At 35.4% G+C, this 24,146-nt stretch overlaps 1 protein-coding gene across 1 annotated transcript in view; it reads right to left on the bottom strand.

Moving 5' to 3' along the window:
• Positions 1–1,118: 1,118 nt before the first annotated feature.
• Positions 1,119–24,146, bottom strand: part of LOC311207124 (sodium channel protein type 5 subunit alpha-like) — a gene marked incomplete at both ends in the record, with an annotated part of 37,458 nt that continues 14,430 nt past the window's right edge. The window contains 16 exons of the mRNA XM_084283025.1: positions 1,119–2,269; positions 3,645–3,909; positions 4,632–4,732; positions 7,108–7,249; positions 8,223–8,276; positions 8,814–9,068; positions 9,723–9,860; positions 11,133–11,315; positions 12,725–12,879; positions 13,924–14,035; positions 15,577–16,026; positions 17,290–17,643; positions 18,806–18,958; positions 19,076–19,314; positions 20,771–20,873; positions 23,208–23,399. Coding sequence (XP_084139151.1) covers positions 1,119–2,269; positions 3,645–3,909; positions 4,632–4,732; positions 7,108–7,249; positions 8,223–8,276; positions 8,814–9,068; positions 9,723–9,860; positions 11,133–11,315; positions 12,725–12,879; positions 13,924–14,035; positions 15,577–16,026; positions 17,290–17,643; positions 18,806–18,958; positions 19,076–19,314; positions 20,771–20,873; positions 23,208–23,399 — 4,047 coding nt within the window. The remainder of the gene's footprint in view (positions 2,270–3,644; positions 3,910–4,631; positions 4,733–7,107; positions 7,250–8,222; positions 8,277–8,813; positions 9,069–9,722; positions 9,861–11,132; positions 11,316–12,724; positions 12,880–13,923; positions 14,036–15,576; positions 16,027–17,289; positions 17,644–18,805; positions 18,959–19,075; positions 19,315–20,770; positions 20,874–23,207; positions 23,400–24,146) is intronic.

The following is a 24,146-nucleotide window of genomic DNA, read 5'->3' as shown; positions in this document are numbered from 1 at the left end:
ATTTCCCTCAGGGCAGCCCTTTGGGTGTTCTGAGCAATAGAATCATCAGAGCCATCAGAGCTAATTTTTTATCCCTACTTTTCATCATTTCATGAAGGAGAAAATGGTTTTCCCCAGAGCTTCCTTAAAAAGGTCTGTCTACTAAGCAGAGTCTGACATGCAGTGCTTATAATCATTCCATTTGAAGGATCTCATTAAGTAAAGTTTACGTAACTTCGGGATTTTATGAATAGGCTTTTCAAAGTCTTTGATGTGGTCTCTCACCACATTCTTCTCTCTAAATTGGAGAGGTATGGATCTGAAGGATGGACTGTTAGAATAGATAAAGAATTGGTTGGCTGGTCACAACCAAAGGGTTTTGGTCAATGGTTCTATATCTGGGTGGACGCCAGTCACAAGTGGTGTCCCTCAGGGGTCAGTCTTGGGACCAAGCTCTTCAACATCTTTATCAATGACAATGGAATACAAGGAACAAGTTACATATAACTTTCAAGCATAGTTACCTGAGGATGATTTCCTAAATCTGTTTAGGTGCACATGTAAAGATAACTCAAAAATTCATAAGCGTAAATGAATACTCCCAAAGGAATTAGGAGAAAGATGGTCTCAGGCAACCTAAAAATTAGTGGCTTTTAAAGTATCCTTTATTTAAGTATCCTAAGTGAGCTCCTTCACAGAAAATGTAGTAATTATTTCATTTTCCCACAATAACCAATTTTTTATACCAGACTTTATCTCTGAAGAGACATTGTTCTACAGCCTTGTGTGCCTATTAATCATGTTAAAATTACAACTGATCTTGTGAGATTTCTCCCATAGTAACAGAAATATGAAGTAATACAAAAATTACAGAAAGAAAAATTAACACACCAATTCCAGTAGCAGAGGGAAAAAAAAAATCCACGGTTTGATTTTCTTCTAATATTTATGACATAGTTGTGCAAATTCTACTTATTTGAAGGAACATTTGCAAAACTGAACAATCAGAATACCTAAAGGATACTATAACTACTGTAAATTAAGGATATTTTCTTCATCCAATTACTAGAATTTGAAGATATTCTCCATTTCAAAATAATTCTCATTGGTTTAGTAAAAATGCTGCAGCCTGGGCTAAACTATGTGTCCACATTATCACTATCTGTTCCAGCAATACCATCATAAAATAAAGGGAGGGATACGGAAGATGTAGTTTCTGATTTGTCTATCTTCCTACCATAATTTCCATTAAGCCTTGATGGAATAAGACCTTCCTTCTCATGTGTCTCTTCTTCAAAGACACCACTGTTACGATGTTTATGACGGTGTAAGAAAGATTTGCGTTTCAAAGATCGCTGCACCAAATGCCTCCTGAAGGCCCTTTGAATAACAAGAGCTGACACCTCCTCTTGTTTTCTTTTAAGTGTTGTAGTAATTGGCTTGTAGGAAACTTTTGATGGATTGGCAGCCATAAATTTTTCTTCCATCTGTAATTCCAGACTATCCAAATCCCCAGATTCTCCTAAGACCCTTTTAGTGAAAGCAAGCAAGATATCCAAGCAGTGGATCTTATCTCCACTCACTATAGGGAGGTCCATTGATATGAGCTGAATTGTATTTGGCTTTGGAACGCGTAAAGGTTCTGCCAGTGCATCTGCAAAGTCTGAAAGAGCAGAATATTCAATAAACTGTGTTGCCTGAGGATCGAATTTTGCCCAGGTTTCATAAAACATATCAAAGTCATCCTCACAAAGCGGATCTGCACTTTCTTCAGTGGCGACACTGAAGTTCTCTAAAATGACAGCTATGTACATGTTTACAACAATGAGAAACGATATAATGACATAGCTTACAAAAAATGTGATACCAACGACCTTATTTCTGCAACTATTGCTGTCTTTATCTGTCATATTTAAGTTGGGAGCACACGATGCAGGTTCTTTTATCAGAGGACTCAAAAGTCCATCCCAGCCAGCTGATGTTATAACTTGGAAGAGACAGAGTATGCTACTTTCAAAAGTTTGAAAGTTGAAAAGGTTATCAATCCCATCTTCCCAGCCAAGACAGGCAAAGTTTGTCATGCCCACAATAGCATAAATGAACATAACCAGGAAAAGCAAAAGACCAATGTTGAACAGAGCAGGAAGAGACATCAATAACGCAAAAAGAAGAGTTCGAATTCCTCTAGCTTTTCGAATCAATCTCAGGATTCGTCCAATTCGTGCCAAACGAAAAATTCTCAGAAGCGTGGGAGAGAAGAAGCTTGAAAAGCCTTCAGCAAGTCCAATAGCTTTGAAAAGAAAAAGAAACCAAAATGTTGTCAAGACACATCAATGAAATTCCATACTTATGTTCATTTTGTTATAGTCTGTGCTTCAGGTGTTGAAAGCAATCAACATTATCACTGATCATATTATATCACTTTCCATAGAAACATTATCATTAATACTGCAATTGCTTATGAAAGAGCTTAGGAAAAGCAAAACAAATTGTAGTATCTTTACATATCTTTACAAAGGTACTGAGCTTATGTATAGTATGGAAACTGCATCCTTCCAGATTTCTGTAATTCAGTGCATGAAGTTACGCATTGCTGAAGTACTTTTAAAAAATCCTTTTTAATCCATTCAGCTCCTGTCCTGGGGCTCATCTCCTAGCTGTTGGCCCAGGCCACATGCTAAACATTAAGACTTTCATTAATGCTTTGTATTTGAATGAGATCAGAGAAGATCAAAAAGAAAATAAAGGAAAATTGTCTTCACTATTAGTCTTCCATCACACCTCATTCTGTGACCCTACTATCACCTTCAGTAACACAGAGGTAATGTATGATTACAAATAGAAGATCTAAGAATCTGCATTCTTCTGGATTTCATGGGATAGCAAAGGGGTATTGTGATTAGGGAAAAGCAAAGAACTCTTTCCTGTCCTCTTCTTTATTCTATGATAAAACCTAATTCTGGCAGACCAAACAGACCAAATAAACTCCACAAGAAACTTAATATTTGACTCTTCTGAAAAAGTGACAAACACATGATCTGATTTAAAAAAACAAACAACATCAACAAAAACTAAGCAAATTCTAATGAGATTTTCCACAGTCACAAACAGTCCCCTAGACTTATAATGGTGCTGAGCAACTCTCCTGATCTTTCTTTATCAGCCCTTGCAACCTGGCTTCTTAAAATAAAGTCCTGGAAAAGGAGATAGAAGTTTCCATTTTGCATCCAAATGTATTTTTAACCTGGATTTACTTTTACTGTGAAATGACAGTTAATGTGGTTACTTGCAAATCAAAAGTATAAAAACATTATGAAGAGCACTACTTACGTATAATAACTTAGAAAAGATATCACTGCATTAAATTGCTATTCTGTAAATTGCTTAATAAAACTTGTACTTTTTAAAGGAAGGAAGAGTGAGAGGAAGGATAGAGAAAGGAAAGGAAAAGAAAGATGAAAGGAAACTATCAATTTATCTTTTAATATATATCTGGAAAAATATAATGGAAAACAACATATACAATTTTAGAAGTAACAACTTAGAACATGGTTTGAAAAAGTACACTGGATCTGGAATTTTTTGTCAGATATATGTAAGTGGTAACTTCATACTGAAATTTTGTTTAGTACTGGTAAGACAAATTATTAGCAGATGATACTTACTAGCTAGTGAGAGGATCACAACAACTAAATCAAATATGTTCCAGCCACTGGTGAAGAAATAATGTCGCAAGGCTAGTATTTTTATGACACATTCCCCAGTAAATACTGCCACAAAAAAATAGTTGATATTTTTAAGAACATTCCTGACAGCTTCGTTGTCATTTTCTGCCATCATGACAACCATATTTAGACAGATGAGAGTCACGACACTAATGTCAAATGCTTTGTGTGATACTATATCAAAGAGATATCCTTGGAACACATTCTGTGGAGAGAGAGAATTGATTAATGCTACTTCTAAGACCCAGTCAACAATCAAATGATTTTTGCTTAGAAAGGGAATTTAAGAGAATATAAGTTTAATAATAAGGTACCAGAAGCATTTTTAGGAGTTTTCTTTAGACTTTCAAGGAAAACACTCAGTACTTGGCCAAGTATTTTCAGGTATCATGCAACTACATTTCTTTAGAAAAAAATAATTAGCAGGAAAACAGTCAGAGTACTTTGTGATTGCTCTTTTTATAGAAATACTTACTGAAGCAGACATTTTACTGTAAGCAATTCAAATTAAAAACTCATAAGCAAGAAAAACAATGAATAGTTAACATATGAACTCAGGACTGGAATTAAAGTAAAAAACTTGAGGAACTAAAGAGTAAGATGATTTAAAAGTAAATAATGAGTAGCATGTACTACTCCTTACTTATTCTCCTGCAATAATCCCATCTAGTTGCAGAAGCGATATCATGCAATGTAAGTAACCAAGATTATGGTAACCAAACACTTTTAATATTAAACTTTTATAAAAGTTTAATCTGTAAGGAAGATTAAAAAGTTTTATCTGTAAGGAAGATTATGGAATATCTATATGGAATGAGGATAATGATCATCTCTAACTCATAAATTTATTTCCAGATGCCTGGTTGCTTCGATTAAATATGGTCACCATCTATATTTGATACCACATTCCATTTAGGGTGGCCTCACCAGTGGTCTTGGGATGGGTTTTTGAGGTTTCTTGGATCCAAGTTTTTTTAGGGCATTATAGTACTTTTTCTGTTCCTCAGTTAAAAATAGATCTTTTCCACCTAAGTAAAGGGAAAAATTACTGTTGTTCAGTAGACATTTAAACAGTCAACTAAATAAATACCAGCAAATTTATCTACATAAAAAAGTGAATTACAGCTGTTCTAAATGGAATTTAAGACAACACAGAAAAAAAAAAAAAAAGTTTCTTCAGTATTCCCCATCTTCTTTGAAAAGATGTACTGAAAAAAAATGATCGAGGTTTGATTGTGAAAATCTAGTCCACTCAGTATTCCTGACTCAGATTCCTCAACTGTAAGAGACTTTCTGTTGTTTTTATAAATCTATTTCATATTTTAACAATGACCTAAGACTCATCAATAATTAAAATACTTTTCATTTATATTTTTGGGAAAGGTAGGAAAAAAGCATACGGCTGGGCTAGAAAGTCAATGGAGGATTATGAGTAACTACTCTGGGACCAAGTTCTATGGGATTTTCTTTGTTATGAATTTCTGGTACTTTTCCTAGTACCATCTATGCCATCTGTACCTACCAATCATGTTGAACCAAGTATCCAGGAGAAGCCATCATAAAATCATTGAATGATTATCTTTTTATAAAACAAACCTGTAACAATTTTTTGTAGGCCATGTGCACTTCCGATCACTCCAGCAAAATCTCTGAAAATTCAATTTAAATTCATAGAACCATGAAACCATAGGATGGACTGGGTTGGCAGGGCCCTCAAAGCCCACCAAGTGCCACCCCCTGCCATGGGCAGGGACCCCTCCCACCAGCCCAGGCTGCCCCCAGCCCCATCCAGCCTGGCCTTGGGCACTGCCAGGGATGGGGCAGCCACAGCTCCTCTGGGCAGCCTGGGACAGGGCCTCACCACCCTCACTGGGAAGAATTTCCTCCTAATATCTAATCTAAATCTACCGTCTTTTATTTTGAAGCCATTCCCCCTTGTCCTATCCCTACACCCCTGCCCAAGAGTCCCTCCCCAGCTCCCTTTAAGCCCTGGCAGGCCGCTGTGAGGTCTCCCTGGAGCCTTCTCCTTTCCAGGCTGAACAACCCCAACTCCCTCAGCCTGGCTCCACAGCAGAGGTGCTCCAGCCTCTGAGCATCCTTGTGGCCTCCTCTGGATTCTCTCCTGTGCTCTGGCCCGAGCTGAACACAGCATTCGAGGGGGGTTTCATGAGATCAGAGTAGAAGTGGAGAATCACCTTAAGTGATTCTGGTGCAGAGAGCAGAAAAATTTCTTGTGCACCTTATTTATTTATTTTCTTAATATATCTACCTAAGGCAGTACTTCTTTCACACTTTGTGTGTAAGTCAGCCTATGGAAATAACTAAATTGATCCTATGGAGATTCTGTTTTCCAAACGTGCACCTTGAACTTGTAAACTTCCCGTCAGTATACCATTTTGTGGTACACCATTTTGTGGTATATTTTTAATGAGCAAAATGCTTAGTGGTTTTAAGACTTCCAAGTGGATTAATTGACTAGAGGCCCTTAATATTCTGGGCATATTCAGTCCCTGAATGAATCAGGGACTGATTAAACTTCAATTGAAGAGGACTCAGTTGACATATTTATCGATAATAAATAAGGCTCCAGATGCTTTGTATTATCTTCTGGCACCAAGAAGCTGAAGTGTACCTGGGAAGGCTGACTGTTTCTTTTCTCTGGCTGTGTTTTCCATTCCGAGATTTTTACTTCAATTTCTTAATGAATAAAAATAATAGGTAATCTAAGAACTATGAGGAGAGCAAGCAATCAGTGTTTCATGGGCTTTAACAAAGGGTTAGCTGTCTTCTTTCTAGGGCCATGGCATGGATCTCACCACAGATTTTTTTAAAAACTCAGTAAATTAATCTGCAGAGGACTTTGTTGAAGACCAGATTTTTAAAATGTAGCTACTTTAGAAGAAGTTCTGATTAAGAAGACCTTTTCAAGTTTCTTTGCCAGGAAAGCACTGGCTATTTCTCCTGTTAGCAGTCATGGGTTTTGACTATCCTTACCAAATTTGTTAGGTGTTTCCTCTCAGCAAAAAGAGTTATTCTGTTCTCCAAAATTAATCCTCAAAGAAGAAGAAAAGAATTCCAGTCTGCTGTAGCAAAGTCTATATAACACTTTTTTTGACTTCTCTAAAACTATCTACTCCCTTCTCCCCATCCTTCCACTTAGAACAGAAGGACCTATCATGTAAACAGGATTTACAGGTAAATTACTAAATGAAAGAAAAGCGCCAAACAATGCTTAAGCATGAGCTAGCAACAAGAATCCTATTTTGAAAACCTGAAACTAAATTTTATTTTAAATTTCTCCAGTCAAATAGTTATCTGAAAATGTTAGATATCTAGATGTCAAACAAACATACAGTTAATCAAATCAGGATTAGAAGAGACCCTAAATTAGTTCATACAGTACTTATCTTTTTCCTTTGTTTATTAAAATTGCTGATAACCACTCCAATGAAAAGGTTCAACATGAAGAAAGATCCAAAAATAATAAAAATCACAAAAAAAAAGTACATGGGTAAGAATGCTTCAAAGCTTGGCTGCTCATCTATCTGTTAAAAAAAAAATCCAAACAGGAAAACATTATTACTAAAAACTGGATAGTAACAGCTTTGTCATTTCCAAAATTTATAACAACCAACATTTTTATTGTAAGGATCAATAGATTATTTATGCATATTTAAAACCTTATTTACATGTACAAGTAGAACAATTGTCTTGTCCTGTCTTTTGGCTGTATGTAAAGATAATTACAAATGAAGATGCATAAACCTTGCTCTAGCAAAAATTCTTATTCTTAAATAATAGATGATTAGTTCCAATCAGAAGGAATACTCTGAATGCCTAGATGAGAAAAACAACTCAGGCTAAAACAAGTCAGTGAATTGTCATCTTCCTGAATGCTATCCCAGACAAGAAGCACTTTTAAAATACCAGCTCACTATGAACAGCCCTACAAGGAATGATCTTACTTTTAATTAGCAGCTACTTCACAGTTAGTGTTTGCATGAATAAGGAAAAGGCAATTAAATTAAACACGTAAAAAGTTAAATCATATTGTACTAGTGAGAGTGAGAAACAGCACACAGAAATGGGGAAGAAATAGTAAGAGTATCAAACAAAGGGAAGAAACCTCTAGGAATACCTGCTAAACATGCATGCTGTTTTAATGCTACTGTATACATTTAAAAGAAAGAAAATTTGCTTCAGAGGACTAATGCTTCCAAGGCCTTCTCAATTCTATTTCCAGAAAAAGACTTGTATAAAACTTGCAACATCTTGCCCTTGCATTCTTGATAAAGTAGGCAGGCTTTTGTGTGGTATCATTATTTTGACCAATTTTCTTTCATCTAAGTTTCAGGCATTTGGTATTCTCAGGATTATTTTTTCATTACATAGCTTGAAGCATTCATCTGCATGCATTTCTGACTTGATAATGCAAACAAAGCTGAAAAAAGTGAATTGTATGTATAAAAAAGTAAAGAAGGGAAGGAAAAATAAGTTAATTTCATTTTAGTGACGTACCTCACGTGAATCCACTGCTGCATACATAATGTCCATCCAACCTTTAAAAGTCGCCTAAAAACAGTTGCATAATTAATTTATGCATTCTGCAGAATTCTAGAAGGCTGTGGAGGATGTGGGGCAAAGAACTTAATCTATACAGGACATGAGGATAACCATTTTAAAAAGTGCTTCTGTCTCCTTTGTTGTGGTACTGGGAAGATCAGTAAATTAGCATCCATACTCTTCATGACTTACATAGTAACAGACAATATAAACAGCACCACCATGCTCCTTCTCTCTTACCCAACATGGGACTAATTTTTAATCTAAAGAAAACGAGACTAATTTAAACTCAGTATCAATCAGACTGTTTCAGGCTTAGTGTGTTTATCAAAATTAAAATGAAATGAAAAAGCCATGAAACAGTGTGCTTGATTTTAACACAAAGATGCACACACTACAGTGTTGAAATGTGTATGAAAAATATTTATTTAAGCTAAAAAAAAATCCCCAATTTCAGTGAGATAAACAGAAGTGCAGTAGCATTCTGTGGTTGGGCTGCTCTTTCCTTGAAGAAATTGAAACTGAGCATGCTCTTAGAGAACTTACCACTTCGAGAAGAGCCAAGTATCCCATTCCAACATGGTCAAAGTTTACAGCATTATTCACCCATGTTCCATTACTGTTTTCACAATCAGTTTTGTTTTTAATTTCACTGATATTTCCTGTCTTCAGTGTGCATTTCCAAAACTTTTTTCCGAGTAGTTTTACTCCTACAATGTTAAACAGGAGCCAGAAGACAACACAGACGAGTAAAACGTTCAGGATTGAGGGGATAGCTCCCAAGAGTGCATTCACAACAACCTTAAATAAATAAAATGGATGAAAAGAATGACTTTTTCACATTCAATAGAACATATTCTCAAACAAACAAACAACAACAACAACAAAAACAATTATTTTTTCTCCCCTATCTATTGCAGATTCTCACCCATATAAAAACTAGCAGATGACAATTAAAGCCAGCCTTCAGCCCAACATCAATCTTGTCTTAGTATGTAATTCTGTGGTTTCTATCTTGTCATTCTGAGGAATTAAAACAGATGTCAGCAAGAATTATCCTTGAGTAAATCAAATATATAAATAAAAAGACAAGTGTGTGGTAGCTATGGACTCTAAAAAGCAAGTATAGGAGAACAATCTGCATATACTACAACATGATAAATAATCTTTGTTTATCTTGGAGGAGTTTTGTAAGAGAATACCAGCTTGCCCTCCAGATCAAAATGAACTTCATGCAATAACCACTGTAGAAGTGTTTCATTGCTATCATTATGAGAAAGTTCCAAGCCTTTTATCATGGCCTTGTATAATATTCACTAGAAATACATAATACAACAGAAACACAGATCAACTGCTCCAACCTAGAACAAGTTGCTCAGGGTCATGACCAGTCAAGTTCTTATTTTTTCCAAAGCAGCTATTACAAAACATACACACCACTCCCAAGATCCTTACCTTTATCCCTTCAAATCTTGACAAAGCTCGAAGAGGCCTCAGTGCTCTCAGCGTCCTGAGAGATTTCAGGGCACTCCCATGGGAACAAAGTAATTTGTCTTGGGAAACAGATTTTAGTCCCCAGGAAACAAATGAAAGCTGTGTTAATTGAATTGAAATTGAGATTATTGACTGGCATAAAATTAAAAAGTTATTTTATTTGTGTCAGTAGACAATTGCAGACTTACTGTCATAGCATCTTTGACCAATAATTCAAATGCAAAAAATATACACTTAAAGCTATTATGATGGAATTTTACCTCATTCTTTTCTGACATTTTTCAAATAATGTCATTCTTTCATTCCAATTAATTATTTTTTTCCAAAATCAGTTCATATAATACTTCAAAATTCCAATACAACAACGAAATTGGTAACTATTGGTAACTATGTCATACACTAAGAAGGCTAGAAAGAATTATTTAGATAAATTATTCTAATTTTCTTTACAATTATTCTCAGAAGTGTATCCAGTAATTCCCCATTTTGACTATAACTTAAGATAGTATTTTAGAAAAAAATATTTTTAAAAAGACATCCAGTCTTGATTTTAGATCTTCATAAGACAGAAAATGAACTGAAAAATTCTTTCAACAATCAGGGTCGTGTGTCCGTCCCCTCCCCCCCCCCCCAGTTCATAATTTATCTCTTCCTTCCTATTAATGTTTTTTTTATCCGATTGTCTAGCCATTTGACATTTTCACGTTTTCCCGTTTTGGTCAGCATTGTAATGAAAATTGCAGATCTTTAATTGCTAGAGTAATTGCTTTATATTCTTTTTTAAATAGTCATAGTATTGATTCTTCTGATGAAATTTCTTAGTATTCACAACTTTCAATGCTAAATATTCAGAGAGCTTATCAAACAGCTACTTTGATGTCCTTGGAAGTCAGTTATTTAGAATTCCTTATTTTAAACTATTTAATTTCGGTATCTTCCAGTTGTATTGTTGACAAAAAAAAATACTTTGTTCTTATATGGCAAGAATGCATTATTTAAATTTGTTGGGATTCAGAATAAGTATGTTTCTAAATGCTGGAGCTGCCAGTACCTTCACATTTTTCTATCATATCTAATTAACTTCCTTTAATTTCATTTCTGATTGCTAATTACACTCTTGCTATACGCTGAAAAGGTGTGTACCAATATGGTCCTCAACAACAGTAACTTGATAAATGTGGGATTTTCTGTTTTGTTTTAAGAAACTTCTAATTATTACATACAATTTCCATTTAAATTTGTCCTACAGTCACTTTTGATTGCAGTTCTTTTCAGTTTTGGAACCTGTATTTTACATGTGTTTAATCATACTCCAATTTCACATGTAGTTTTTAAGACAAAGTATCAAAATTCAAATTATAAGACGAGTACAATACTTACACATACAATGATGAAGTCGAGCAAACACCAGCTATTTGTGAAATAGCTGTACAAACCATAAGCTATCCATTTCAGAAGCATCTCCATAAAAAAGATATAAGTAAATATTTTATCAGCATACTCTAGAATCATTTTAATTGTTCTTCTCTTTTCGAGGTTAATATCTTCAAATGCCTGGAATTTCAGAAATTTTCAGTTTAAAACTGTTCAGTAGTTTCACGGTAAATTATTTTTATATTGCACAAGAACATACAGTTTGGTTTATTATAAGCATTTTATGTTAAAATATTGGCAAAACCTACTTAGTTTTATACTTAGAAGTAAAAACCGAAATTGTAAAATAACTACACTCTCATTTTCAAGTGGGTTGAAAATCACATACTTTGCCTTATTTATGTTTTACCCTTCTTTAAAATGGCATCTGATGAGTATCCAGTGTGGCTTCTTCCTACAGTGGTCATTCAATTTTACTATGACTAGGAGAAAAATCTACAGAGCAACTGTCACTGTGTCCACAGGACTGGTAACTTGACTGTAGGTAATTGAGAACTCTCAGCGTTGATGTACTTTATCCTGTTTACTATTTTCTACTTTTTTTTTCTGAGCAAGTTTGATAATTAACGTCATTAGTTTCACTCTTTCACCTCAGCTACCTTCATCTCCACCCATTAGTCAAACTACCTGTTCATTAAAAGTGATGCTCTTTAAAACTTCTCATTGCTAACTTTTTCCTTGCTCTCAGCACTTACCATGTACTTTTCTATGCATTTTTTCCATGACCACCATCTTACTTAATTTACTTCCAAACCCCAGACATGCCTGAAGGTATGATATCTCTTTATTCTAGCTAGTTAAGGAAATTTCTTATCAAGAAACAACTTTATAAATTAGCAGAAAGTGGGCAAGTCCCCTTTTGCAAGAAGACATCAGGATTTAGGAACATTAAAGTTCTCAACACCCCAAGAAGTCTTTGATTAAAATAAATAATTATTGTTTTGTTATTTTGCATCTCGATACCAAATGTTTTTGTATTCAACTTAGGTCCTGCAGTACATTAAATAATAACTCACTTTCCTTTCTCACTTCAGTAGACGGCTTTCAGTAAACTTAGTGAATATGTTTTCAAATCAAATAAAAATTACCTTATTCTTCATTAGGCACAGACATAATCAGATTAGCAATTAAACATTAGGCCAGCTTATCAGTTTACTGCCATCTTCACTTTTAAATTCTGATCATCTTAATGTCTGGGTGATTTTGAACCCAATGTTTTATTGAGCAGTTAGTCTGCTTTACAACTTTGGAGGTAAACCATTTTTTAAGCTTTCATAAGTAATTTCAGCGCCTGGTCTAGCCTCCCGGTTAAGCACAGAAGTAGTTCCATAAAGAACTGTGAAAAAGAATATGATTCTATACATTTAAGTATCTTAGACAAGTGCAGGAGAACCTTGTAACTACAAAACCATACATTTATTATACTCTCATCTAGAATAGAAGAAGAAATAAATGAAATAAAATAATAGGATTTCTTTCCTTTACTGACAATCATTCATTCAAAGTTTGAGAAATTAAATTAAATTTACCAGTGCCGCACTGCTCAATATTATCATAAAAATGATAAAATTTTCAAACCAGCTATGTTTGACAATTTTGTAGCAGGTTTTTCTAAATTTCCACCAAGTGCTGCCTGGAAACTTAGTGATATCCACTGCACAACATGGAGAACATTCAACACAACCTGAAAAGAAAAAGAACAGTATATTGGTTTCATGGAAAATATGGAGCCACAGAAAGTGTAGGACAATGAATGTTTATTGTTGCTGAAAAGTTCTAAAGCCAAAGAAAAGACAGAATTTGTAGAGAACAGTAATCTCTTTTAATAGAACATCTCATACATGGAAAAAGTAGAGAAGCTTTTGTGCAGACAAGCCCCTCTGCAAGGGTTTCATCTAAAATGTTATCAATTCTACATAAAAAAAAAAAATCCTTATTTTATTCTTTGCATTTATTCTTTTTGATTTGAAAAAAAGATATTATCTCACTAGTGGTTTAGTAAATTATTATTTTTACTGATTATTTCACTTGATTGCATTACAGAGGTGTTACAACTATATTGTTCACTATTTTGCTCCAAAAACACCCTTCTTCATTCATCTCTAAAGTCAACAGGATTGAAACATCAGAGTCAATGCAGTCTCTGGAGCAGTCCAGGCAATCAGATGTAGGTGTCCACCCTGGGATGAGCTGTACAATCTTCAGTACAATCTTCCAGTACAGTAGCTGTACTGGAATATTCACCCACTGTACTGGGAGCTCAGACAAACCCAGTTGACGTGCCACTTCAGATACCAGGTCCCAAGATGAATATCCTGGGTGACCTCCAGCTACCCCTTTGGAGGTGTTTAAATGCCCTTACATACAAATACCTACAGTCTGGTGTCTCAATATAAGACTGGATCACACTCCAAAGATGGCATTTTGCCATCAACATACAGGTATTTAGATTTGTTTTAGGCCATTTGGGATATCCTACAGTTCCTGTGTCATTTCTGCCATCCCCATGCAGTTGCTGTGGGTACTCTCAGACGTTTCACATGGTACTAAATGCCTGTGTTCAGGCATCCCAGTCCTGCCTCAGTTGTGTGCTGGCATCAGGTACATTTATTTGAGTTTTTATGTGTACAAATAGGTGTCTCAGGCAAACAGTATCTGTCAATTTGGAAATTTCCAAACAGATACCTTTGTTCATTTGGTGTCACTGTGATAAATAAAATATTCTTACTTTCTGCAAAACAGGGCTTAGGCAGGTGTGATTTGTGAGGCTGGGAAAAAATATCCGTAAGAGCAACTGGATCCACAGTGCTGGCTTCAGAATAGCTACCAACATCAAATCTCTGCACAGAAGAAAGGCACAGAAGAGAATTTATTTGTTTTTCCTTAATAAAGTCACCATATTCTAAATAAATGAAACTCCCTTCTGATCCAAATAAAGAATATATATATATATATGTATATATACAGAAGTGATCCAATGTTACTGAACTTCCATTTAATTTTCTGGAAGCACGCCATGACCTTTTTTTATGTGGAACTGCACTGCATTTGAATAAGCTAAAGTTTTTGCACCAGAGCTATGCTTTTTTTGGAGAACCATTTCTAGAGAATAAATTTTTGCATCCAAGAATGACAGCAAACAATTATCCATAAAACTGAACAGTACATATCAGATGAGTTTAAAGAAAATGTGTTCCTTGTTTAATTTCTGTTCCACTGTTTTGTAGAAAATAATACAGTAAGTTACACCGGTAGCCACAGCTGTTCATGAGACACAAACCCCCATGTTTTAAACTAGTATTACCTCTAGAGAGATGCACCATCTTCTGCATGAATTATACTTGTTACTGTTTGGAAACTACTTGTCCTGTCATCTCTGAATAAGAGAACCACTGTGAGAACTTTCATCTCTAGCACATTCTGCAAGGTGACAAAAGTTATGAATACCTCATTTTGTCCTTTCTTTTGGTGCGTTTCTGAAAAGCGACTTAGTGTTTCTGAAGTCCCAGAAATCTGGCTGAAGCTGCTTGAACTCTGGCACTGCTCTCTACGTTTTAATCTGTCTCCCTGAGTGAAATAATGCAAAACAATTGATGTTCTACCTTTTTCTTCATGAGAGTTATTCTGAAAGTTAAATTTTTTAACAGAATCTAAAGCATCCACAAAGCTTAGCATGTCTGTCTTATTATAGAGAATTAAACGATATTCTTTAAGGGCACATAAAATAAGACTTTCTTCCTCAATTCCAAACACTTTGGTGCTGTGGTTATCCTGTGGACATGTATCATTTCTCAAGGCATACATTTATCCCACTGGTGGATTCCTGCAGCCAACATACTAAGTTCTGATGAACCAGCTCAGCCTCAGCCAGTCTCTGGTTCCATGCAGAATTGCTAAGTGATTCCTATCAGATCTCAGTCCTTTTGCCAAAACAAAATCCAGGCAATAGATATCTCATAACATAATACATAATCCAACTCAAAACATATTTCAAATGGCCACTGATGATTCTAAGGTGATCAGCAATTTCTGCTTCTTTGAGAATTTGTCCACAGATATCCACTGACAATACCTCCTCTTGCAACCAAAAGCCTAGGAAATGCATTCCACTATTCCAGCTAGACACTGACCATACAACAATCCAACCAAAACCAGCATCTCTTTTTGACATTTTGGCCTTGGCATAATGTTAGGTAACTGCATTTTGAGCACAAATACCTGTTCTCATAGATTTAAAGCATGTCAGCTTCACAGCCATACCACAACGGACATTCATAAAATGCAATTATTAACAAAGTAATCTAGTTACAGCATATTAATCTTCAAGACTGAATTTGCAGGTGAAAGTTACAATAAAATTTCAAACATTAGCATTTCTTACCCGTTTTCTGTATTCCATTTCTGTGTACACACTCTGACTATCACCACCTTCATCGGTATAAGTCTCTGCTGCTGCAATGGGAACACAGGTACTACGATAAGTTGAAAATTCCTCATACTTCCTTGTTACTGAAGAACTCTCTTCAGTATTGTAATACCCAATGTCAAAAAAACTGTTGTCTATATCCTTTGTGACATCTGTCATGGCATAGCTATTTTCTTCTAGGTCTTTGGTAGAAGTTTTCACCAAATAATTCTTTTTGGCTGTTCTGAGGTTTCCTTTCTTTATTTTGCCACATTTATCCAAAATTCTCTGTTTCACAGACTTCAGGCCCTTGTGAATCCGTGCAATGGCAATCTGACATTTAGACTGTTTTTCAGCTTCCTCTTGTCCCGTTGAGGAGTCGGTACTGAACGAACTCAGCAGCAAGGCAATAAATAGGTTGAGCACCTTAAAGTATATAAAGTAAGTTGAAGACACTGCTGCTTCTAACAGAGAAAAATAGCATTTCAGCAAACCTTCTTTAGATTAAAAATCTCACTCTCTCTTTCATCTACCACCGCTATTATTTACTATTATAATAGGAAATTAATTGTATATGTTATGGCTTCTTCTGGAAGGAAAGACAGGAGAAAAAGGAAGGAAGTGTGTGTGTGGAGTATATACAATATATTTTCATATGTTCTGATATCCATAATGTACAAGGAAGTAGACTGATTGAAAAACAGTTGGCAAAAATAAATTTTAATAGTAATGTAATCAAAAGAGATCTGGTATAGACCGATAAATCAAGTATAAGAAGATTTGTTCCTCCAATTATTAACTGACTGCTCATGGTAATAGAGTATTTTACCAAAGCATCTACTTGGGGGTGAGGGGGAGTATACTAAAATGCTGGATTTTCCAGAAAGTTTGAGATTCTTGGGAAGAAAGATAAGGGGAAAAAATGTGATTACTACAGGCAAAAGTAAATGTAACATTTTCAAACAATGTTAAGTTGTTGAACAAGGCTGTGCTTTGCAGAAAAACATTCTGGGGTAAGAAAAACAAAAGGATTTCATCAGTGAGACTTTTAAAAACAGGACTAAGGCATCACTCATCCTTTACTGGAGTATAGAAACAGACTAGGCAGTTTCCTGAGGACTTACCCCAGTCTTTTATGAAATTTTATTGCATTGTCTAACAAATCCTGTACTTAATGTGTTTGATATATTTGCAGCTATTATAAACAAAATCCAACAACTCTTCTTAAAGACAGAAGATTGTGAAAAGTTGAGAGAAAAGTATGTGCAAGATAGGCAGGCATGAAGAATAAACTAGCTCACAACATATGTTAGAATGAGTATAAATCACTCAGAGTAGAAAACCTGGGTACTGTAGGCTTTTTATACTGTAAGGATAAATTGGTAAGCATTAAAAGCAATTTGATTAGTTGATCCCAGTGACACAACAGATGAAGAAAGCAAATTATCACCAAATTATTGAACGTGCTGCAATTCCATACTTTGGTAGAATTAATTATTTTGTGTATTTTAATTATTGGCTACCTCTTTTGTGAGAAAGACACATACACAAAAAAAATAAAATGTTAACTAACATCCAGAAAATAGAATAATGTGAATACTCTTTGAATTATGATTGTCTCAGGGAAAAAAAAGATGTCAATGTAACTGAATTCATTCAGTAAAAACTGAAAAATAGCTTGAAACTCACCACTAAGTTTCCTATCACCAGGACTAGCAGGAAAATGAGAAGACACAGATGTTCTCCAGCCACTTCCATACATTCCCACATGGTTTCAATCCATTCTCCACATAATATTCGGAATATGACCAGGAATGAATGACAAAAATCCTTCATATGCCAGCGTAAATTTCTGCTTACACTTATTTTTGTGAAGTTAGTCTCATAACATTTTCCCAAAACCTGCTTTCCTACTACAGCAAAAATAAATACGGTAATAATCAAAACCAGAGTGAGGTTACCCAGAGCGCCAACTGAGTTTAGAATTATTTTCATAAGAGTATTTAAGGCTGGCCAAATCTTTGCCAGTTTGAAGATCCTGAGCTGCAAGTAAAACACAAGAGAAGAATGAGTAGCAGAACACTACACAGATAACACACCACACACACACACACACAAGATATCCTGCATTTATCATGCTGTCTTTGCTTCAGTAAAGACCATATCCAATAAGACCATCATAATTTGTCCCCCAAATAAAGGTTTTTATCTGTTCTAATCCAAAAGTACTGTGCTTAAGTTCAAACGGTTAATACTGCTGAGGATGGAGAACTGCTCAGGCAAGCTTTCAAATTGTTAATGCTATGTTAAATAACAGCATGTGTAAGTTCATTTGTATTACTCACAGTACTACAGCTACCAGAAGTAATAATCAGATAGCTAACTTGGATGAGGTTTATGAAATGACTGCATTTTGGACTACATCAAGCACGTATAATCAAATCACAGTGGAAAGAAGTTTTTCTATGTTTCACACAACAGACTTGGAAAAATGGATGGGATATATACTATGTACCCTCATGATTAAAAGGGACTTTTTAAGTCAAATTAGAATTCTGAGCTGTTAAACTCAGTCACAATACAAAAGAAGAAACAGAATTCAACTGACTTTTCAGGTGTGATGTCTCTGAAAAGCTAGGAAGAATATTAAAAATAATTAGTAAATTTAGTATATGTAATTCTGAATACACTGCAAGGGTATAGGAAAAAGTGACATTATGTATAGATATCTGAGAGAGAGTCCTTTTACCCAAGAAGGTGGAAAGCCTTAAGGAAAGCCAGCTATTTTACAATTCTCAACCCAAAAGGAAAAGTTATGTAGGTAAGGAACCATTGCTATCTTTAAAGCTCATGAAAATGGATAATACATTTTCCTGATTGAAGATCTGAAATGTATTTGATCAGTGCCATTGTACAGACCAAACAGAACACTGATGAACTTCCCACAAAGTCAAATCTCTAAGGGGGAACACTGTGCCAGAGAATTTGTTATATCCAATGTACACACTATAATAAACATATTAAATGTTTTTTTTTTAATGTTCATTTAATATTAATTCTAATCTAACATTCATGTTGGCTTACTATTCACTTACAAAGAGATTTAACAGATTCACCAGTAAAATAATTTGAGGGTATCACTGTAATGATTTTACAAATCTATACAACATGGGCATTTTTAAAAAGAGAATAAAGAAATGATTACCAGCCTGAAAAATGACAGATTTGCACTAAAACTTATTAAGCCAACCATAACAACTACACTATCAAAAATATTCCATTTTTGCTGAAAGTAGTAGTAAGGATCTAGAGCGATGATTTTCAAGACCATTTCTGCTGCAAAAATCAGGGTGAAGACCTGGGAAGAGGAAGAAGAAATTCACTATAAAGTCACAGAAAAAATACATCTTAAGAGGCTGACCCAGTCAGTCTGGGACAATACCTCCATATTCACTCTACAGTAGTATTAACTTACCTTGTCACTTGTATAAATCATGTCTTTGAAAGTGGGTGTCATGTCGGGGTGCTCAAGAGCCATGAAACAGGTATTCACTACAATGCAAATCATGATTATGAGATCAACGAATGGATCCAAAATTACAAATTTCACCTTCTCTTTGACTAATCTCCAGAATGGGCTACAATTCCATATTAGATACTTTTGAGCAAAACGTTTACAAATTAAAGGGAATTTCAGCTTTGACTCCTGCAATTCTGAATGAAAAAAAATAAAATAAAATAAAAAAAAAAAAAAGGAAAGTGACATTAGTAATACTAATTGGAATTTCACTGTATGAAGAAAAAGACAAACAATCATAGAAAAGATTGAGAAAAAAATATCAAACTCGTGAGCATGATAGAAAAAAAATATTTCATTCATTCTACACAAACTAGTCACAGGCCATTTAAAGATCATCATCAACAAATCTTGTAATTACAGAAACAGGTGATATTACCCATCTCTTCATATGTTTATTACCCAGACTAACTTTTCTGTCAGTTGTACCTGCACAGTCACAGATGCAGTACGCATTGAAAAAAAATCCAGAATAAAATGGAGAAAGTTTTCTCCCATATCTTAGTCCAACCCCCTGCTCATCTATGAGGTCAAAGTCTGACTGTCTTCATGGTGAAAGCTTGTCCTTACAAATAGCTTGAAGCTCTTTTCTTTCAAAGTATGTCACAGAATCACAGAATTTCTAGGTTGGAAGAGACCTCAAGATCATCGAGTCCAACCTCTGACCTAACACTAACAGTCCTCCACTAAACCATATCCCTAAGCTCTACATCTAAATGTCTACCAAAGACCTCCAGGGATGGTGACTCCACCACTTCCCTGGGCAGCCTGTTCCAATGTCTAACAACCCTTTCGTTAAAGAAGTTCTTCCTAACATCCAATCTAAAACTCCCCTGGCACAACTTAAGCCCATTCCCCCTCGTCTTGTCACCAGGCACGTGGGAGAACAAACCAACCCCCACCTCACTACAGCCTCCTTTAAGGTACCTGTAGAGAGCAATAAGGTCGCCCCTGAGCCTCCTTTTCTCCAGGCTGAACAATCCCAACTCCCTCAGCCGCTCCTTGTAGGACTTGTTCTCCAGACCCTTCACCAGATTCATCACCCTTCTCTGGAGTTGCTCGAGCACCTCGATGTCCTTCTTGTAGCGAGGGGCCCAAAACTGAACACAGTACTCGAGGTGCAGCCTCACCAGAGCCAAGTACAGGGGGATGATCACTTCCCTAGCCCTGCTGGCCACACTGCTTCTTATGCAAGCCAGGATGCTGTTGGCCTTCTTGGCCGCCTGAGCACACTGCTGGCTCATATACAGCCGACTATCAACCATCACTCCCAGGTCCTTCTCCGCCTGGCAGCTTTCCAACCACTCATCTCCCAGCCTGTAGCTCTGCTTGGGGTTATTGCGCCCCAGGTGCAGGACCCGGCACTTGGCCTTGTTGAACTTCATGCAGTTGACCTCAGCCCATCGGTGCAGCCTATCCAGATCCTCCTGCAGAGCCTTCCTACCCTCGAGCAGATCGACACACGCACTTTTGACTACAGCATGATTTCCCCTAGTGACTTCTACACAATGTAGATTGTTTGTGACATTTTGATCTCTTAGGTCAAGTTACTCAAGCACTGTAGAAAAAAACTCTGAAGAATGAATGACTTACCCAAATTATCTGTAATAACAGTGGCTGCACTCATTAACCTCTGTCTTCTAAGAGGATCATTAATGGAGTCCACTGACAATTCATAGGACAGCAGGATCTGCCTCTTTGGTTAGAAATACAACAGAAGATAATATAGCCGGGGAATATGAATAAATGTTTGTTAATATAAAAAAAAATATGTACAGTGTAAGATAAATATGCAGTTAAAATGTTTTAAATATACATTGTAATAAGGCCTTACCTTGCTGACAGAATTTGAGACAAAACAACAAAAAAAAAATCACATGGAGACAGGACATTTCATTAAAAACACTAACATTCTTCAAGAAGTTGTTTCCTTCTGAAAATATTTAACAAAAATAATTATGCCATTATAGAATGTATATTCTCATTCTAGAAGGTAAAAAATGATTATCAAGAGAGCAAGGAAAAAAATCGTTCCATCTTTCCAGTGTTCGATAAAATAAATAATTAAAAAAAAATTGAACTATTATTAAGAAATAAGAATTTATATTAATAATAGCTAATTAGTGAGTCAAAATAATTGGTTTGCCCAGACCTCTTAAGCCTATCAAGAATACTAATATCAAACTGCTTAAAACTAGAAATGGGACTACTTTTGTTTTCATTAAAGTAACAGAATACTAACCTCACTGTTCCTGATATGCACTGAGAAACAGCCATATATCTTATGGGATACGCTAAATTACAACCAAAGATTTAGTTTCTGATACAATAACTGTGCATCCTTCCCCCCTCTCCCCGATATATCCCAATACATGCATATTTTTAAAGCCTAAATAAATAGATAGTTGTAAAACACTGAGTTTTAAAAGAGGCTACAAAGAGTAGGTGAGACTCTTCAAGGTAGAGAAAAATAGAAAGGAGGAAGATTCAAGTATTAGGGAGAATATAATTTTAGCCACCAGCTGGCAGGAAGTTACTGACTGACCACATCATAATGTACAGTACTTTAGTATTCTATTTCAGCACAAAAAATAATTTCATTTCTATTTGGGAGGGGAGAGTATGTAACTACTGATATGTCATATCATTACTTCAGACTTTCATCATAATAAGATTTTTATGAACATATTTTATAAAATCATTATTCACGGAATGAAACTAATACCCTTGGCCCTAGGGGTTTACTATTAATTAATTTCTTTTTGTCTCTTTGATATTTTAATGACTTCAAAGCTAAGCAAAACTTAGCTGATAGTTATAGAATAGACATATAAAATGAATTTGTAATATAGTGATAAAGTGTTCATTTTTTCTATCTGCATTTTTTCAGAATCTAAAAGACCCAATTAGATTATCCTAATCACATTCCAGTTACCAGGGCAATTTTGTCCTTTTATTTCTTTCTGTGATATTTGGTCACTCTAAAGAGATAAACTTGTAAAAATTTGTGTGCCTGCTTGCCTGAACTTCCCAAAGTCTTCTTTCTGGAGTTCACATTTGTTCACAAGCTTTCAGCGTTCATGTTTTTAGAAAAGTTAAGAGCATCCATCAACACTGAACTATTTACTGTTGCTCATCTCTCAAACTGAATGAAATAACTAGTGATGAGAAGTCCTCTGACAAACTAGGATTTTATATCGAAATAAGCTCTAGAAGGACAGTTCTTTAAGTTCTTATGGAACTGATGGTGTCCTTTCTCTCTGATCAGCTTTTTCCTCTTTGGCTTGGCATCTTCAGCCTCTTCTTGTGATTGAAGTACAGAGCATATTGAAGAGTTGTCAGCTTTAGCAGATCTTGTAGTTGCCGTAATTCCTAGATGTGATAATCTAGTAGTTGTCATTACCTCTAAATGTTGCAGATTATATTTGACTAACTCTCTGAGTCCACCCCTGCAGTCCCCCCTGCTACAAAAGCCTTGCCACGTAAACCCAATACAACAGTACTGGAAGATAGGCCACTGACACCAAAGTTGTATAGGATGTACAGCCTGTTCAAGAACATATAAAATGGCACTAGATGCTTATATTTAGACAACTGAATCATGCCCCTAACATCAGCAGTAGTCATACTGAACTAAATCCAATGCGAAATATTTTGGTCAGAGAATTACATGTGTACAAAAAAGAAAGGTTTGGTTATTAGGGAAGTTCTGAAAATTACAGGGTTTTCTATGTTTCTTTATGCAGCACAACAGAGATGCTGACATATCTTACCACAGCTGTAAGTGCAGCAGGCTATGGTGTGTCTTAATTATGCGGACAGCCACTTCTAACTTTCCTTTCAAGTCCACATTTGATTTCTCCCTTTGGTCCCCAAATCTAACTTTCAGATTGGTCCACAAAACAAGTTCAATCCATTTTATGCAAGAAGGGAGAGGGGAAAAAATGCAAGTAAAGAAAGCTTTTCTGCTCATCAAATTGTCATATCACGTGCAAGTCTAATGAATTTATCTTGTATTTCAAATACTTACAAGTTTCTTTTGGCAATGATTAGGCTGTGAATAAAATATGTATTCCTCTTCACCATGATCACCTAAAATTAAGGTTTTTCTTAAAATGGGCTTTTCTCCTTTCATCTCTTTTTCTTTTGAACTTTCTAAGTCAGCAACTGGCTTTTCAGATCTGACATGCAAGGCCTTATCATTTTCTCCAGCAGCCAACATCTGTAAAAGAAACAGCAAAAAGTCTGTCTATTAATACAGGGCAAATGCCAATGAATGGACTAGGACCATATACAGCTTAATTATTGTGCTATCTAAATGTTTTGAATTAGCAATTTTTACCTTTCAAATATTAAACTATCATAAAGTGGTAGTAACACAAAATACTACTCACAAGACTGAAAGATAAAAGTTATTTATCAGCTACTACAGAAAATTTTCAGGTGTACTGTTTATTCCCCCTTTTCTCACTTTCAACCTTGAACACAATGACAATAGAGGACACAGGGCTCCAACTAAATCCTAAAATACTAAATCTTTCTTTACTACTATTCCTCTTGAAAGAAAGAGAAGGAGGAAAAGCCTGAATAAAACCTGGCATTTCAGCCAGAGAAACATCACAGGTGTGTCCACAGTTATGTAGGAGGAATTTGGTACACTGGTGATACATTTCATCTTGATGAAATTGGACAGTTGGTAGGAAATATATGCAAGTCTTCTTACAACTGTGACTTTTTTTAGTTGTTAGCAGTAAATTAGAAGTATCTTTCATAAAAGGTTAGAGGATAAATGATATCTTATTTACAAACTATATGTTGCCTCAGCTGAACTTCACTTCTTAAGAATAAAAAAAACAATAAATAAGTGAATAAATACATTAATTAATTAGTTTTTTTATTTAAAAAAAAAAAAGGAAAGAAAAAATAAAAAAAAAAGCGATCCCTGGTTTCCTGTGGTCCAGCGTGCAAT

Source organism: Netta rufina, assembly GCF_964035555.1.
Source record: "Netta rufina genome assembly, chromosome: 2".
NCBI lineage: Eukaryota > Metazoa > Chordata > Aves > Anseriformes > Anatidae > Netta > Netta rufina.
This window is presented reverse-complemented; position numbering and strand designations above follow the sequence as displayed.